We start from the raw sequence: 15,793 nt of genomic DNA, 5'->3' as shown, positions 1-15,793 counted from the left end.
TAGCAAACATATTACATCCATACAGAGTTAGTAGTGTACAGCTGTTTTATATCGGATCTCTGTATTTTGGGCAACAAGGCGCCTGAATATAAATTAATTAAAATAAAACAATAGGTGTACTTCAAAACGTGCGTGTCAGACGCTTTTAGTGCGTTTGGGCCTTTAAACGTACAGGGACACCTGCAGGTCCATCTGACTGGACAACAAACCATTTTTCTTCGGACTAAATGTATTGCCATGGCAACTTGGGCTCCCTCACATGTGTGGTTGCGTTTCAAAAAAGGTCTCCGTCAGTTGCCATGGCAATACAACCTACCTCTGAATCTCCTTGTCGTTGCCCTCTCGGCGAAACTTCTCGATGTACTCTTTGCTGAAGCGCTCCTGAGTCTGACACTGCTCCTCGAAGATCTTTATGGTCTCGTTGAACGCCTCGATGGCCGTCCTCTTCATCTGGATCTCCTGGGGGGGGGGGGGGGGGAACAAACAGCAAGAAGAAAGACAGGAAGAGTTGGAAAATCTGTTGTATCTTATCCCTGTTATTTCTGTCATTGTCGATAATGAGGAAATCTAGCTTACTCTTAAACAGTGGTGGAAAGTAAGTATATTTACTCAAGTATTGTACTTTAGTACAAATATGAAGTACTTGTACTTCATATTAGTACAAGTACTTCATACTATTTTCTGCTACTTTTTACTTCTACTCCACTACTACTGTTTAATTACTTTAGTTACTTTACAGATTTAGATCATTAAAACAAAATATAATCAACTGATAAATGATGATGTATTATTATGGATTAAAGTACAAATGAGCTCCACATTTACCAGCTGCAACATTAAAGTGATGAACACATTAATGCATCAATAACTATAATACAATAATATAATATATATTATTCTGCATAATGAGTACTTTTACTTTTGGTACTCTAAGTATAGTTTGATGCTAATACTTTTGTACTTCTACTAAAGTAAAGTTTTGACTTTTACTTGGAACAGACACTGTGGTATTACTACTTTTACTAAACAAATGAATATGTAATACAAATGAAATGGCTACAATTATTGTTGTGCTTGTTTTTTGTTTTTATTTCTTTTACTTTTAATGTTACTTTTTAATGATTGATGATGATTATTTGTATTACATGTGTTTGTGTTTTATCTTTGTTCCTTTATTGCTTTATGCGAGGCAACAATAGAAGCAGAAGTGTATATCTAACATCTGTCTGATGAAGCCTGATGTCGGGAACTAGAAGAGTGCAGTATCGTAGTGTACTGTCGTGTACCTGCGAAGTTCTGGTGTACTCCTCGTACAGTCTGTCGTACTCTCGGTTCTTCTCCTGGTACTGCAGGTGATACTCGTGGAGCTTCTTCCCCACAGCTTCAATACTGTCCTCCTTCACCACCTGGTCCTAAACAACGACAACATCCAATCCAATCAGACGGCTGCACAACTGACCAACCAACACAACAAAGCCAATGGGTTCAAATGGTGGACGGACCTGCTGGTGTTTGGAGACCGGGTAGAGCAGTTTGACGTCCAGTTTGGGGTTGTACTGGGCGAGGGACTCGTGGCGGTAATGGTTGATCAGCTCCACCACTGAGCTGAACGTCAAAGGGTCAGAGAAGCCGTACTTTCCCTCCCGGTGGAAGATCTTTATCAGTTTGTTGTTGCCTCCTTTCCTGAAGGTGGTCAGAGAACATTTTTCCATTAAACCAAACCATCCTTTATTATTATTATTATTATTATTATTATTATTATATTTAATTCCATTCAAACTGATGTCTGACATCAGACAGGCCTCATGGGACTAAAAGATTTACTAGTTTTGATCTGCACACACGATCATAAACAACTTCACTCTAATGAAGTATTTGCAGATTCAAGCTAAATATAACATTACAAGAAGGATTTTACATTTCATAATTTTCTGATTTAGCAAAGCAGAATCTGATGTCTGCAGCATAATAATAATAATAATAATAATAATAATAATATACAAACACGTTATTTATACTTAAAAGGTGCACTAAGCGATGTTGGGTGACGGCACTTCTTGTTGACGTTCGAAGTGTTGTCAAACAAACCGGAGGCTAGCTCACCCCTCCCTCCTCCTCATCCCGTCTCCTCCCCCTCCCTTCCGTGCACTAACCCGCCAACCTCCTCCCCCAAATCCTTCTTGTCGGTTATTGGCTGGTTATGTTTGGTGGTGCAGGTTGGCGCAGTTTGTTTTTGTTGGCGTTTGTGGAGCCTGGGCTGTCTACAGAGACCGCATTTTTTTACAGTGTGTTCAGGGGACAGGCAGCTAGCGGATAGAGAGGAGATGTTTGCTGTATGTGACAAAAAATGTTGTAGCCTAAAAAACGCGTGACATCGCTTAGAGCACCTTTAAATATTTACAAATTACCAGACTGATTGCAGCTTTCAATTTAGAATCAGAATATAACATTAAACCAATGTCAGAAATACATTAATAATAAACTTTATTTATAGAGCCCTTTTCATACAAGATAAGTAGCTCAGTGGTTTAAATAAAAAATGCAAGACATTAAAACCAGGAAAAAGACAGTAGAAAAATATATATAACTAAAACGTAAAAAACAGAGACCATAAAGAATAATAAAAATATGAGGATTAGAAGAAAATAAGAATGCCAAGTTAAATAAATAGGTTTTCAGTGGTGGTTTAAAAATGTTTCCATTGTTTCCATTCCATAATTTTCGGACATAGTTAAAAAAAAAAAAAAGCTGCGACACTGGGAGTCAATGGCTGAAGCTAAAACCAGGTATAAGGTCTCTCCTCGTTTTAGTTAAAAATCTAGCAGCACATTTCTGAATATGCTGACATTGTTTTTTCAATCGACTGTTTTGGAAGATAAGTAAACAGAGCATTGCAAAAATCTAATCTATTTAAAATAAAAGCATGAATACGTTTCAGCATCTTTATGGGAGAGAATGGCCACTACTTTGGCAATGCTTCCTACGTCATAAAAAGCTGCACCTCTTTTATGCGTGCAGTAAAATTAAACTCAATATAGAGAATACAGATATACTGTTACCAAGACAATTTAAGGCCTTGAATTTAGATAGCACATTTCAGATACTAAGAGTAATGCAAGTGCAGGTCTTGCAGACACGTTGCTTTACAGATACAACAGGTTTTTTTAATGCTTTCTCAACTGTTGCATGACATGCAGATTTCTGTGTATGTTGTGTTTTAAAATATATACTGTAATTTCTATGTAATATATTGTAAGTTTATGGGTACCTAAAGACCTGGTTGTGTTTGAGGAGACGTTGATGGAGGACTGTTTCGATATGTGAGTAAGGCAACAGTGTTGAACAGTTTACCTCAAAGTCAGAGTGTAATCTCCGTGCATCTTAGTGGAGGCGTCTCGAACCAGGAACGTACCGTCAGCTGTGTCTCTCAGCTTCTCATTAACCTCCTCTCTGCAAACACACACACAGAAAACACAGAAGGAATAAGGAAGTATTCAGATCCTTAACTGAAGTAAAATAATTAATACCACACAGTAAACAATACTCGTCACAGTAAAAGCCCTGCATTAAAATAAGCATGTCATGTAGTTAAAGTATTAAAAGTATAAAAATGTCCCCTGTGACCATAGATTATTATTACTCATGCATTCTTGTAAAAGCAGGATTTTACTGTTGTAGTTGGTTGAGGTGGAGCTCATTTAGAACTATTAACTAATGATTGTTTTCATTATGGATTAATCTGCCGATTATTTTCTGCATTAAATCAAATCGTTTCTTTGGTTTGTAAAAATAGTGAAAATAGTGAGAATTGGCGTCACAATTACCCAGAGCCCAAAGTGATACCTTTACAATGTTTGTTTTGTCCAACCAACATTCCAAACCTCAACATTAGCACTAATGCATTACAATTATTAACATTATTAATGCGTGCATGCATGCGTTAGTTACCTGGAGATGTCTCCCCAGTACCACTCAGCATCCTGCAGAGAAATACTGTTGTTGAAACTACAGGAAGGTGCTGGAGTTGAAGACTTCACCGGTTTAGGAGGCAGCGCTGCAACGAAGAGAGAGAGACACAAATTTCATTTAACGTCATCAAAAACTCTTCTCTGTTCTCTTCGTCAGTGTCTGTGTATGTGAGCTGAATCAATCGCTACAAACAGAGCTTTCAATTATCTGCACAATCATTCTGAAAGTCTATTTTAAAATAAAGACTACTGGAGCAAGTGGAGCGACTGTGACAAGCTAATATCGGCCGGTCTGATGTATCAGATACACCAGTGTATATGTTGGCTGATCAGTATCAGTAAATGTCAGCAGAGAAATGGACATTTTACAGTGTAAAAATAAACTTATCGGTGCTCTCCTGTGGACATTCTATGTAATGTTTCCAAATGACCTCAACCCTAATTTGTCATTTCTATACTGCAGGTTCCTTTTACTTAGCAGCTAACATTCACACCGCTACCTGCAATGAGCTAAAATCGGCTGATTTATCCATCTAGCTCGAGCCTGAGGCATCCTGCTAGAGCGGCCCTGTCAGACTCTCACACAGGTGACACGGTCAGCACCAAGACAAGGGCAAAAAGGGAGGAAACGGTAGACGTTGAGTGGCAGGGCTTATTCACACTGTACAGTGCCAGAGGTTGCGACAATGGGGAAAAAGAAGAGTGAAAATGTATTACAAATTAAGAAAAATACGGGAGAATTGTGACCCCAGCAGAAAACCGGAAGAGGTTAATGAAAGATGAGAGTCTCCGGGGGAAATCAGGATGGTTGGCAAAACAGCGTAAATTTTCTTTTTGGCCTAGCAAACTTTGTAGTGTTTTTCACATGCTGTTGCAACAACTAGTAACGTTGGAAAAACTACAACACCACACCAGATCTAGCTAGACCAGAACCAAAACAACAGGCACGCCGCACACATTTGTTTGGGCTTGCGAGCCGGCCAAAGAGTAGTAGGCTAACGTTACGTTTTGAGTGGATAGCGAGCGGGAGACGCCGAAATGGATGCCAATAAGATTCTGAATGGAAAGTTTACTTTTAAAAAGTTGTCGAGGGGGACAGTAGTTTCACGCATACACAGCCTGTACGACACGGAGAAAGCAGCCCAACTGGAACAGCTGCAAAGTGCAAACGCTGACTCATTAACCGGTGATCACTGGACGTCAGTGAGAAATCAAAATGATTTAGAAGTTACTGCGCACTATATTGACTATGTATATCAGCATATGGTTTTAGGATGGTGTTGTTTTAATCGTTTCTTTGACTTTTTGTCATTTGGGACATTGTCCACCCCCTTTTCTGTCCAGGAGAATTGTTACATTCCTTATTAGAAAAACGTAAAGGTTACAAATGTCCGACTGTGGCAACCGGTTTTCGGACCATTTTGTTTGTACTGTATAAGCAAAGTGTTAGTGTTACATCTCAGTTAGGTTAGGTACTTGTAGGAATTGTGCAATAATGACAGATTCACACATTTTTCTTTTGTTTACAGTAAATACATAATAAACAATTACAAATCTTAAAGTCAAGTTCATAAAGTCACTTTCTTTGCATTCATTTGATTCCCAATTAAAATACACTGGTAAGAATGGCTTTCCATTGTTAATATGTACTTAAAAACAGTTCTGAAATGCAAAATAATAGAATTTTATTCATGTAATAAAACATGCGATTAATCGTGATTAACTATAGGAATTTGGCGATTAAAAAATATTAATCGTTTGACAGCCCTAATTTTTAGTATAGATTTTTCTCTTTTTTTTCTCTTAAATGTATAGCATGCTTACTAGTATATTTGACTCTCATTTTGTAAATGTATACCTATTAAAATGTACTGTTATATTTGTTTTAAATTGTCCCAATCAGCACATATTTGGGCCACGACTCTGTCATAACCCAATTTAGGTCACTCCTATCAAAAAATTTTATTCTGTTTTTATGTTGAAAGTCATCCGTACCCGAGCGAAATTGGAGCGGAAAATAATGCCACACTGCAACTTTTTAAAAATCTGCTTTGCAATCCATTCAAAATCCTCCCGCTCACTCACAAATGCTCTGATTAGGAGTCTTTGTGTTTGTGTTCACCTGATGAATGTAAGCCCAATATTCTCCCTCTTTTAGGTGTGTTAGGTATCACCCAACTCCTGAGAGAAAACCATGTCTCTTTAGCTGCTAAATTCTCCACTATGTTCACCAGCCCGTCTCTTACTGGGTCTGTCTGCTCAAACAATGAGCTGAAAATCACCGTGAAGCTGCGTAAAGCCAAGAGGAGCTGCACATTCAGCTGATAGTCCTCTGGAGGTTCATCACTACCAGAGAATACACGACACTCATTTCTCATTGTAAATATATCAACTATAGCCGCTTTAATATGAGGCATCAGCTGTCTGAGTTAGACAAATCAAGCTGGAAGTCTTCTTAGTACAAAAATTCCCTTTTTGTGTTTCCCTGCTGATCTGAGGTATACGTCTTCGTAGTCATATGAAATGTTTCATACTGGAACAAAACGATAAACCAACACACAACTATCAAGATAAGGTCCCCACCTGATACTTGCCAATGCTAACTCCTAGAAGACATTAGCTCAGGTAATGCACACCTCCACACCTGCAGCACCACAACACAACCTGCAGGAAATTCATTCATTTGCAGTCCCAGCAAAATACAGCCACCGTGAAGGTGGAATTAAACCAAAACTTCTCCAGCGAACGTTGTCGTTCAGACAAATTTACATAAGTTTATACTTTGTAACGTGGAATAAATCCGAATACAGAAACCAGTTTTACTCCCGTTACAGTGTGAACAAACCTTTACATCCGTGAAACAAAGAATTTTAATCCATCAACGTAATGGATGGGAATTTATTCAATGTTTCCACTGCATGGTCCAGCATTGATTGGACATCGTGCACAAACACGATATTTTTAAATAGCCAGACTTCCGTCAATAGCAATAGAGAGATGCCACGGTAAGGACATTTTCACACTGGTTAATAAACTGGTGACAACACAGCTGTTAGCAGTTACACCGGACATCTTTCAAGAGAAGATATTCGTCTGTACAGCAATAACTTTTGATCTTCTGTTGTAAAGAGCGGATGCAGCTGCACCACGTTCCGGCTGCAAGGCAGCCACTGGAGTTTACGGATTGCCTCTTTAGCGTCATCAGGTTTCTTTTTAGTATTGTGTTTAAATCTGAAATATTGACAAGTATTTTGCTTTGCCACAGAATCCTTCAAATCCACTGCGGTTTTTTTTATTCACTCGACCCAGATTTTTTATTTTTATTTTTCTCTCAATATGGCAGCTAGCACAACTGCAAAAGGGCACACGTTCCTGCGTTTGGTTGCAGATGAAAGGATTCAGCAAGTGTCGCGTTGAAGATGATGTCATGGCAGTTTCACGCTATGGCGATCAGCTGAGAATCCCACCTACACTATCCACAGTGGAAAACGCAAAGAGTGAATTGAGTCGAGTAGCGTGCTACTAGTGACACCGCTACGCCCAAAATCTTATAGAAACCATTGAGAAAACTTCCCAACAGGATGTTGGATCGACCAATCAGCTTGCTTGACGCATAGAGATTTGGGAGGCGTGAGCATCGGCACCTCTGCGACCAACTTCTACCTACAACATTGTTCTCTGCGTAGGTGTAAGATGTTTGCATGCATCTTTGGAGAAAGCATAAGGTTTTTATAAAAAAAATACCTTGAATATATAAAAACACATGATGGAATTTAAATCATCAGTTAACAAAACACCATTTTACAAAATGGCTCAGTACAATCATCGGAACATTAACCACAGCCATGTAACCCGTACTGACTCAGACTGCCACCAGGTGTTGGCCCCCCTCTACACAGCTCCAGGTTCAGGTCTGAGCTCCTACCTGGACTCTGCATGCTAATGTAGCAGAGGAGCTTGTCTCGTCCCCTCAGCGGCTCGGCCTCGGCCCTGCCGCCCTCCTCTCGCTCCATGTCAGCCTCTAAACCTTCAGCCACCTCCATGCCGCTTCAGAGGTGAAAAACCAAACCCGGATCCTTCTGTTCTGGATCTCATGATGTCCTGACTACAGCTGATCCTGCCTCAAAAAAACTGACGTCATCTGAGAGGAAACGGGTCCGGGATACATTCTCCTGACTGAGCTCGATCTCTCTGTCTTTTCGACTATCACTCTAATATAAAGACACACTTGACTGCACTGATAATCTGCAGGATTTCCTCTTTTACTTCGCTCTCTCTGCACCTGCAGGTCGATCTTTTATATTTTCAGACTTCTCCACAGAGAAACTACCAGCCTGGAGAAACCTTTCGTTTCGAATTGATCCTAAATCTGCAGTTGTCTTCAGCCTTTAAAGATTTAAAACGACGCAACTTTCTCTGCGTCTTTCTCCCTCTCAGAGCCTCGGTTCAAAGCTCAGGAGAGCAGCTTGGAGATGTGTGACATCACCGTTGCCCCCAGCCAATCCTGCGATGGCAGTGATATCACCGCGGCAACACCCCCCCTCCCTTCCCGTTCTCTGCTGCATCTTTACTGTGTGGAAGGATGATGTCATCGTTTCAGCTGCGGCTCGGTCTGACCGACTGACTGATCAACACACTGACTCAGAGACTGACTGGATGAATGAATGAATGAATGACACAATGAGTTACTGCTCATCGACTGACCCAATAATTAATAGAAATAACAGTACAAAAAGTAATAGCATCAAAATATACTTAAAGTACCAAAAGTAAAAGTGCTCATTATGCAGAATAGTATCCATTATATTATTGTATTATAATGATTGATGCATTAATGTGTTCATCACTTTAATGTTGCAGCTGCTAAAGGTGGAGCTCATTTTAACTACTTTACTGCTTGGGTCTACTGTGGTATACACAAAGGATGACCCCTCAGAGGATCACCAAAGTTATTACAGTTCATCCTGAGGGGAACACCGTGTTGGACCAACCAATAGGCCTGTAACAATTATTCCACAATTGTCTAATTGTCAATTATTCTGGTCTTAAGGCATATGACTGGTAATTGTTAATTTTGTTTCGATATGCCAAATTGTAAGTGATTATTGGTCAGACTATTTTTTTTTATATTATTTCAATTGTTAGTTGTTGGAACTTGAGCCTACGTTCATAGCAGCAAAAATGACAAGGGGGGATATTAGAAAAAATGTTTTATGATAATAAAGAGGCGTGGTTTACTTCATAGGTACACCTGTGTTATTATATTATCGGGGTCACAGTGATGAAACCAAAAGATGTTTGGAATTCATTCAAAACATTAATTTGTTTAAAAAAGTAATATATAAATACATATTTTTAAAATTTGACTGAAAGAGACAATTATATTGTTAATAGCAATTATTTCTCCGACAATTAATTGTAAAGCAAAATTTGGAATTGTTACAGCTCTACGAACCAACATTTTCTTATTAATAGGCTAATTTAGTTTTTTCTGACCGATAGTCTACCCTCATTAACCATAAACCGCCAAGCAGGCAATGGAGTCTCAGTTCATCTGCTTGGGACACTGGGACATACTTTCCGTGCTCCGCGTCTGCGGACAGCTGTGGACTTGAACCGTTGCGCAGCCACTATGTTCTGCGCATTGTAGTGGACACATGCAGCTACTTTCCTGGAACCACTTGCAACCGACACAAGTCTGCAGAACAAATGTCCGAGCCTGTCTCTTCACCGCATCCACCTGCGAGGTTGGCAGCTGTGTGTCTACCAGGCATACTCTGTGTGTAGGACGGCCAATTTAACCCGCCAGTCCTCATTGATATAGAGCCATGTGTCACGTGGCTCTCCGCTGTGAGCACCGTCCAGCAGAGAGCCACCAACTTAGCAGAAGCTTAACCTTAAGAAGCTTAAAACTTGCTAGTGCAAAGTTAGAACTAGCAGGTTGACTAGCAGTTTGTATAGCCCATTTTCTTTTACAATGCAAAAAAACAATGTTTTAATAATATTGTTTTTAACTTAGTATTATTCGAGCAGAATTCCTAGTGTTGGTTAAGGGTTAAATGGTTAATCGTTAACGTCCCTAGCTTATTATGTTAGAAATGACGACGATTGTCACCTTCAAATTCTTCAGACTCCTTATGAATAAACCTCTATAAAGAGACAGAGTTTTACAAAGAGGTGAAAAAGAAGCAGCAAATCAAAGCTTGTGAAACCAAGCTGGTTTCAATTGAGCAATATCATCAGCTGGGAACCATTTTCATTTTTCAATTCCAGTTTCAGCACCAAAACCAAAATGTTTTATACTTCACATTGACGAATATGAACACGATTATCTATTAAAACTTGATTTTATATCACCAGAAGCAGCCGCACAACAAAATTAAGTCTAAAACTGTCAACGTTTTGATTTAAGTCAGGAACTGTATGATCAACAAATGTGTCGACAAGGTTATAAATCTGACATTTTAGGCTTTAAGCACTTGAATGCTTTTGATAATATGCGCTACAAACACACAAAACAACTTTACAGCTCTAATTATTGACTGTTATTACATAACTATTTATTCTTCTGTCGCTCCATAATCTCATCTGGATGAAGAGTGTAACAAACGCATTTGACCCTTTAGATTGAGCAACAGCTGTGACTTGTGACAGTGACACAGATCCAGTGTGACGCTGCTTCACGGCTGTTAGAAGAACTGAAAGTGTCTTTACCTATAATATTAAGCATATGATACTGGATGATGTAACACAGTAACGTGCTCCTCCATTAACTGTACTCAGCCAAAGATTGTTCATGAGGTAAAAGAAGCATCACTCTGTAACAACACTGTTGTGGTTTTGTAGTTCCAACAACTCTATGCTAGAAAAACAAGGCTAATGTTACTGAATGAGAGGCATCCGCTGTACACAGAGATAGGTCACAAACAAACTGAAGGCACTAAAAGAGCAGTACACTAGGGCTGTCAAAACTGGCCAAAAATTCTGTTAGAAATGTTAAGAAATTTTTTTTTATATATTTGAATATCTATTTTTGCGCATTATGCCCATAAGAGGACAAACCAATACAATGGGAAACATAACTACTTTTTTATTTATTTGAACATAAACAAAATTTTTTTTTTAAAAGGTCTACGTACACCGTACAAAATAAACTAATAAAACAAATGTGCAGGAGGCTGGACATGACACGGACCATGATCCTGTATCTGGTTTGTAATTTGGTCTTCAACAACCGAGTCTCTTGAATTTGTCTGACGATTTCGGCGTCAGTCTAGCCTGATATGGTCATACTCAGATTCTAGTCAGAATCAGAATGAACTTCCCGACCTCGAATGTTGTGGGCGGGGCTAAGTTGGGCTGGCATCCAGGCTAGCGTCAGTCCTTATCCCTAGAAATTCCTGAATCTCGTCTTCTCTCTCCCGTTAGGTATTTTCGTTGCCGCATTTGTGTTGCTTCTACTACACCCTCGTAGTTTGATTACTTCCGGTAGCGCCAGCCGCACGATAAAAACACCATCAACACGCCCACTCACTCGCTGTGAATTCTCTGGGCGACTGGCTGGGCTCAATCGGACCTTACACAGAAAGGGAGCTTAACGTTTGAGGAGCAGCAGCCCAGGCCCGCGCTAGCACGTGTGAGGCAGATAGCCGTGGTAGTGCTGCTTTTTATCCCCACAATTCAATAATAATTTTCATATTGGAATTTCTTGTTGTTTTACAATCCGAATATATATTCAAATTTAAAATATTCATTGACACACCTACAGTACACCAACGTTTATGACCACAACAAAAACCAGAGTGGTGTTAGGATGGGGATCTGTGCAACAGTAATTTCAGACACACACTGCTCTCGCTAATCCATTCCGCTCTCATCTAGCTCCGGTCGCACAGGCAAGCGAACAAACGCCATTGCCAGCAGAAATGATGGAATTACATGTATTGAGGTCAGTGATATCATGGCAAATGCTTTGCATCAATCATAACGTCCGTTTTATAAAATTGCATGTTTATTTCTATCCAATTTTGACGCTGCTGTCTGAATGGACTGGAATGCGCAACAAAGTTAGCTGTTCACTGAATATGACATGTAAACCCTCTGTCCATTTCCAGCATTAGGTAATTGGTATGGATAGCTCCCGGGTTGTGATCCAGGTCGTATCTGTGCTGTCATGACCACAGAACAACACGTGTTGACTGGCTTGGTTTGAATTGACAAAAAGGTAGGATTTAGCATGGGACAGATAACCCTGGTCCGACCCTGGTCACTGGTGTGAAAGAGTTATAACTGATTGCATCACGTCACTTTCAGGAGTCACATTCTCCCAGTTCAAGTTTTATTGATATCATATCAATAAATTAGGGATGCACTGAATCCAGATTCTTGGGGTTCGGCCGAACACTGAATCCACTGGTTAAGATTCTGCCGAATCCGAATACCGAATCCATCTATCATTTTCCCAATTGCTGCATGAATGGCTTTGGCTCGTGGGTGATCTGAGGCCCACTGTTTGTTCAGTGTAGGACTAGCAAAGCTGGTAATGGTCGTCTGGTTAACAAGTTTTTAGCTGCGACTGTCCTTCCTTTGCCGTACCTGAAGTTTCTGCATTCTGGCTGCTGTCTGTAGATTCCTTCATGCACATCTCGTATTCTTTCAGATGTTTCATACGCAAATGTTTTAACGGCGGCGATGTTGTGTATTGTTTAGGGTCCTTGCCACCACGACACAAATCGGCATTGCAAATTGAACATGTAGCTCGACTTGAATGGCCTTCTTTTGACTTAAAGTACTGCCAAACAACACTTTTTCTGCTCATGAGTTCCATTTTCACTTTCTCACAGCCTACTGCATTGAACGCTCCACCTATGTAAACACCTTCCCGTAATCAACGGCGGCGTCATTACGTCGACCAGTGTAGCGCGCGTAGTGCAAGCGTAGGGTTCGGCAGAAACCGAAGCCCGTCAAAAAGCCCAATATTCGGCCAAATCCAAAGCCGAATCCTGGATTCGGTGCATCCCTGCAAAAAATTAAGCTTATAAACTTGACCCTTCAGAATTTGGATCAAGTAGCTCGTGGAAAATAAGTTTCGCCCCAATTTAGTATCTACAGCTATTATTTCAATGTGCCAGACACATATTTAATCAGCGTTTAGGTGAATATTAGTATCAGCAGATAATTAATATTAATCAGGACAACAAAAACACACACACACCTGGTGCAGCCTGGTTCATGTTGAGCTCGCTAGTTATCAGAACCTCCAGGACCTGAACCAGAGGATCCAGACTGGAGTCAGACCTGAACAGGAACCAGAAACTCAGTCAGAGTCAACATCAACTCACACACAAAAGGATTTAGATTGACATAGTCTCAAAGTCTTAATGACAATTACAATAATAAAAAGAATACTAAGATTCTTGGTTTCATTACAGGAAGCTGGTTGTTATTGGAGTTTAATTTTCAGAATCTCAGGAAGATAGAAAGACAAACGTGTGTTTATTACTGACCCTGCAGCCTGTCTGAACAGCAGTGGGCTGAAGCTCTCCGCCAGGTTCCGGGGGCTCAGCTGGTTCCTGGCGCTGTGCATACAGAGTCGGGCCAGGTGTCGGACCACGCTGAGCAGGGTCAAGCCGTACTGGGCCGGGCAGGTCGGCGAGCTGGCCAGCCCCCGCAGCACCTGAGCACAGTCCTCTAGGTCCCGGAGCTCTGCAGACCAACACAGTGAACAGTTAACAAACACAGACTCACTTCAGGAATGTTGTGGTGAGTTGGGACAGGGAGGCTTTAATCTCACCTTGCACTGCGTGAATCATGTCGGCCTGCAGCGCGGAGGGGAGGACGGGACCGGGCAGATCCTGCAAGAACCGGAACACCCCGTCACACAGGGATGACACCTCCAGCTGCTCCAGGTCTGAAAACAAACACACCTCAGTTATCAAAAAGGGACAGGGATCGTGGCTAAATTATTCACAAAACTCATTGCCGTTACAGATGAAGAATAATCCAGATGTCCAACAGTAGAAGAAGGAGTTTCCTCACCTGTGTCGGCCAGCTGCCGGGTGTCCAGACCTCCTCCACTCAGGTTGCGATACACACTGAGACTGTCCAGACCTGCAGCACCACAGATCAGATACAAACAACACAATACATGACCAATCACAAAAACAAAACATGATTCATATACAGAGGAGAAGTTGATTCTACTGCAGGAGTGGTTCTCTGGAAATCCTTTTATTTCTTTTTTATTGTTTCTATTTTATCAACCAGGGCTAAGCAACATTTCCCATATTGGTGCCAGTTTTGCAGTATGCCCCAGTTTTGATACCAAACTCTTTTTGAGTATCTTAGTTTTGAGAAATATTACCATGTTTAACCCTTTTTTGATAATAAGTGTTTTGATACAATTATCCTGAAAGGATTAGTCGGCAGACAGAAAATGAATAGGCATTTTGAGAATTAGTTAGTCATTTTTTTAGCCCAAATGAATGAATTACATTATTTGATAAAATAGTTTAGTAAACCAGTATTGAACCTCAATAAGAAGAACTGACTTGACATTCCACATCCTTTCACAAAGGTTCTACGTTTAGTTTAAGTTCACAAGTTGTAACCATATTTTGCCAAACACAGAGGTTGTGTGATAATATTAATGCTGTGCAAATTTGCATCTGTGTGTTTCGGGGTCGCATTGGCTACGTTGCCAATTATAAATAACCATCCGACATATAATGTCAGTAAATTTGAGTATAGACATCACTTCTCCCGTTAATTAGCTGCACGAAGCACAAACGTTCGTAATTTTTTAATCACATGAGGTCCACTGGTAATACTAGTCCCATGTGAATAGGGCTTTATTGGAGACAGATTCAAGTTTGATCTAATCTATCATTGTATGATTTATTAGTTTTTATTGAAGTAGATTTTTTATAAACTTAAATGTTTCAACTGATAGTGGTTAATGAAGTCAGATATATGGCAGCATGCCAGTAAGTCAGAGGTAAAAGCATTGGTGAAGGTTAGTTACAGTAACTCTGGCTAAGCAGCAACTCAGTGTTAGCCTGACAGTTAGCCTGCCCCAGACCAGGTTAGTCTGCCAGCATAAGTTGCCATAGTAAATGAACTTGAACTATGTTGAATCTGCTTTATAGAACTGAATCAGCAAAAAAATAAGCCTTAATTTGGTAAGCTTGCTTTATGGAATGGGGCCCAGGTATGTTACGGTTTGTTTGTTTGTGTGTGTGGTGTGCGTGTGTGTGTGTGTGTGTGTGTGTGTGTGTGTGTGTGTGTGTGTGTGTGTGTTACCTTTGGGCTCTATGGCCTCCATCAGTCTGCTGAGGAGGGGAGGGGCTGTGTCCGGGGGTCCAAACTGCTCAGGGAGGTCTGGCAACATGAAGCCTAAAAAGCAAACGTGATGTTATTAGAGAGTGAATCCTGCTTCCTGTTTAAAAAGTCTGACAAGCATTGAAGATAGGTCGTTAATGAGGAATTTTGGTATTTTTTTAACCTGGACCCTATTTTCACATATTTGTGTCTAAGTGACTAATGGGAATGTGAATTGTGCCAATAAAATGTTGAGAATGTCAAAGTTGAGACTAGTTGGGCTAGCATACAGCTGCAAATGGATCCGAACACTCCGGTCCATACACTGCGCCTGGCAGACCATCGGGTCTGCAGTGACCATTTGGATTGGGGATCACTACTGCCAGCCAGAGAGGAGAAGAAATCATTTTCCTAAAGAAAAATGCTGTTCGAAGGGTGGAGAGCTGCAGACCGAGCGGAGGTAATGTTATTAACTAAAGTTACTGTGTTGACCTGACATCATTAAG

The 15,793-nt window shown here is 40.5% G+C and overlaps 1 protein-coding gene across 1 annotated transcript in view; it reads right to left on the bottom strand.

Moving 5' to 3' along the window:
* Nucleotides 1-15,793, bottom strand: part of LOC144518079 (phosphatidylinositol 3-kinase regulatory subunit alpha-like) — a 28,441-nt gene that overhangs the window by 5,034 nt on the left and 7,614 nt on the right. Inside the window, exons 5-14 of the mRNA XM_078250466.1 lie at nt 15,270-15,362; nt 14,007-14,078; nt 13,762-13,878; nt 13,475-13,673; nt 13,183-13,265; nt 3,949-4,054; nt 3,352-3,450; nt 1,503-1,683; nt 1,287-1,412; nt 317-459 (exon numbers count right to left, since the gene is read on the bottom strand). Coding sequence (XP_078106592.1) covers nt 317-459; nt 1,287-1,412; nt 1,503-1,683; nt 3,352-3,450; nt 3,949-4,054; nt 13,183-13,265; nt 13,475-13,673; nt 13,762-13,878; nt 14,007-14,078; nt 15,270-15,362 — 1,219 coding nt within the window. The remainder of the gene's footprint in view (nt 1-316; nt 460-1,286; nt 1,413-1,502; nt 1,684-3,351; nt 3,451-3,948; nt 4,055-13,182; nt 13,266-13,474; nt 13,674-13,761; nt 13,879-14,006; nt 14,079-15,269; nt 15,363-15,793) is intronic.

Source organism: Sander vitreus, chromosome 5, assembly GCF_031162955.1.
Source record: "Sander vitreus isolate 19-12246 chromosome 5, sanVit1, whole genome shotgun sequence".
NCBI lineage: Eukaryota > Metazoa > Chordata > Actinopteri > Perciformes > Percidae > Sander > Sander vitreus.
Note: the sequence above shows the minus strand (reverse complement) of the source record. Positions and strands in the feature narration are given on the sequence as shown.